This window comes from Seriola lalandi, unplaced genomic scaffold (genome assembly GCF_002814215.2).
Source record: "Seriola lalandi dorsalis isolate HSWRI2012SDOR001 ecotype SW California unplaced genomic scaffold, Sedor1 jcf7180001975893, whole genome shotgun sequence".
Taxonomy (NCBI): Eukaryota; Metazoa; Chordata; class Actinopteri; order Carangiformes; family Carangidae; genus Seriola; species Seriola lalandi.
The window spans coordinates 1-1,826 of NW_019446559.1; the positions used below are offsets into that span (position 1 = coordinate 1).

Here is a 1,826-nt window from a genome sequence, read left to right on the forward strand (position 1 = left end):
AAAAAACATAAATATTAATCAGTGAAATTCTCTGGATTGAAACAAATTTTGCAAGTTCAAAATGAATGTTCAAAAGGAAGCTACATCCCAAACTTGAGCCCGGATTTTGCTTTTATATTTAGAAAAATCGAGGCATTACATATATGACATATTAACGTGCATTTCATTATTTAACAGATTAATAAATGTAAACCATGAATTCAAAAAGTCTGAAATAAAACTAATAACTTACGTGCAGATACACTGCCTGGTATAAGGTTCAGGGTAGAAGAGTTGCTGGAAAGTTGAGTGCTGAATTGCGTAGTTGCACTGCTTGCAGAAGGAATTGAATTTTTGTCCTTGAACACAAGAGTCATGTCGACAACCACTGATCCGCTTCTACAGAGACAAAGAGCGAGAGTAAGACTTTATAACAGCAACTGACCAGCACATGTTTGGCAAACATTAGTTAGTGATCGAAATTTGGTCTTACCTGAAAGCATTAATGAAGGAACGAAGGAAAGATGATCCATACAGCGTTTTGGCCGCTTCATTTACCTAAAAGAGAACATATCAATTTAATATAAAACAAATGGTATGTGGGCTCAGTCTGACTAGGGGACTTGAAACTTGAAGCCAATTAGAACGGAAAAAAATACCTTCTAATACAATGAAATAGTCATTGTATGAAGTGTGAATTATGGAAATTCATATAATAATTTTTAAATTTGGCTGATGTATATTCAAACATCTAAACTCTTTGACCACTTTTGTGGCTTAAGTCAAAAAACCCCATTGAGGATTTCAGCAACATCTTACCTCTGTGACCACTGTTGTAGCCAAAGACTGAAATGCAGCTGAGGATGAGTTGGAGAGAACTGATGTAAATGTTTGGTTGAGACTGAACTGAAGACCCAGAGTTCCCTCACTGGAGGTAGGAGGATCTGTTGATGCAGAGGTGGTTGAAATAGCTGGTGCAGCGGTGGAAGAATTTGTTGAGGCAGCTGTTGTATTAGGAGCCGCAGTTGGAGCATCTGTAACATTGGGAGCAGCAGTTGGAGCCGCGGTAACATTGGCAGCAGCAGTTGGAGCAGCAGTAACATTGGGAGCTGCAGTTGGAGCAGCGGTAACATTGGGAGCCGCAGTTGGAGCAGCTGTAACATTGGGAGCTGCAGTTGGAGCAGCAGTAGGGGCTGCTGTTGCATTAGGAGCCACAGTTGGAGCAGCGGTAACATTGGGAGCCACAGTTGGAGCAGCGGTAACATTGGGAGCCGCAGTTGGAGCAGCTGTAACATTGGGAGCAGCAGTAGGGGCGGCTGTTGCATTAGGAGCCGCAGTTGGAGCAGCTGTAGTATTTGGAGCTGTTGATATAAACATAAATTGCAGTTAGGAATAATGCAGGTTTTGATGTTGATTACAGTTACACAAAATCATTGCATACTGTCTACTTAGTAAAGTCAACTGGTAATGATGTATAGACTGTGGTAGACTGCATTACCAGTAGGTGGTATGGTGGAGATTGGTGGTGAGGTTATGTTAATTGGTGAAGAGGTTGGATTGACTGGTTGTGAGGTCATGTTAACTGGTGGTGAGGTTGGATTGACTGGTTGTGAGGTTGCATTGACTGCTGTTGAGGTTGAATTGACTGGTGGTGAGCTTGTGTTTACTGGGGATGAGGTTGTGTTGACTGGTGGCGCAATGATTTTGATTAAGTTAATAAAATAAAACATTTTCATCACAACTGATCAACGTCTATAACAACTGATTGCTTTTAGGCAGAATATTTAATTGATTGCACAAGCGGTGTTTAACTTGTTGTGTCCTGTTGTTCCATTGATTAGAACTGG

The 1,826-nt window shown here is 41.0% G+C and overlaps 1 protein-coding gene across 1 annotated transcript; it reads right to left on the bottom strand.

Annotated features, from left to right (window-relative positions):
• Positions 1-232: 232 nt before the first annotated feature.
• LOC111656000 (uncharacterized) lies at positions 233-1,356 on the bottom strand (the record flags this gene model as incomplete). The annotated part of the gene is made up of 3 exons (XM_023407590.1): positions 799-1,356; positions 473-537; positions 233-378 (listed from the first exon to the last, which is right to left on the bottom strand). Coding segments are annotated over exons 1-3 (769 nt in total), but the record flags the coding sequence as incomplete, so codon positions are not given.
• Between the last annotated feature and the right edge of the window lie 470 nt (positions 1,357-1,826).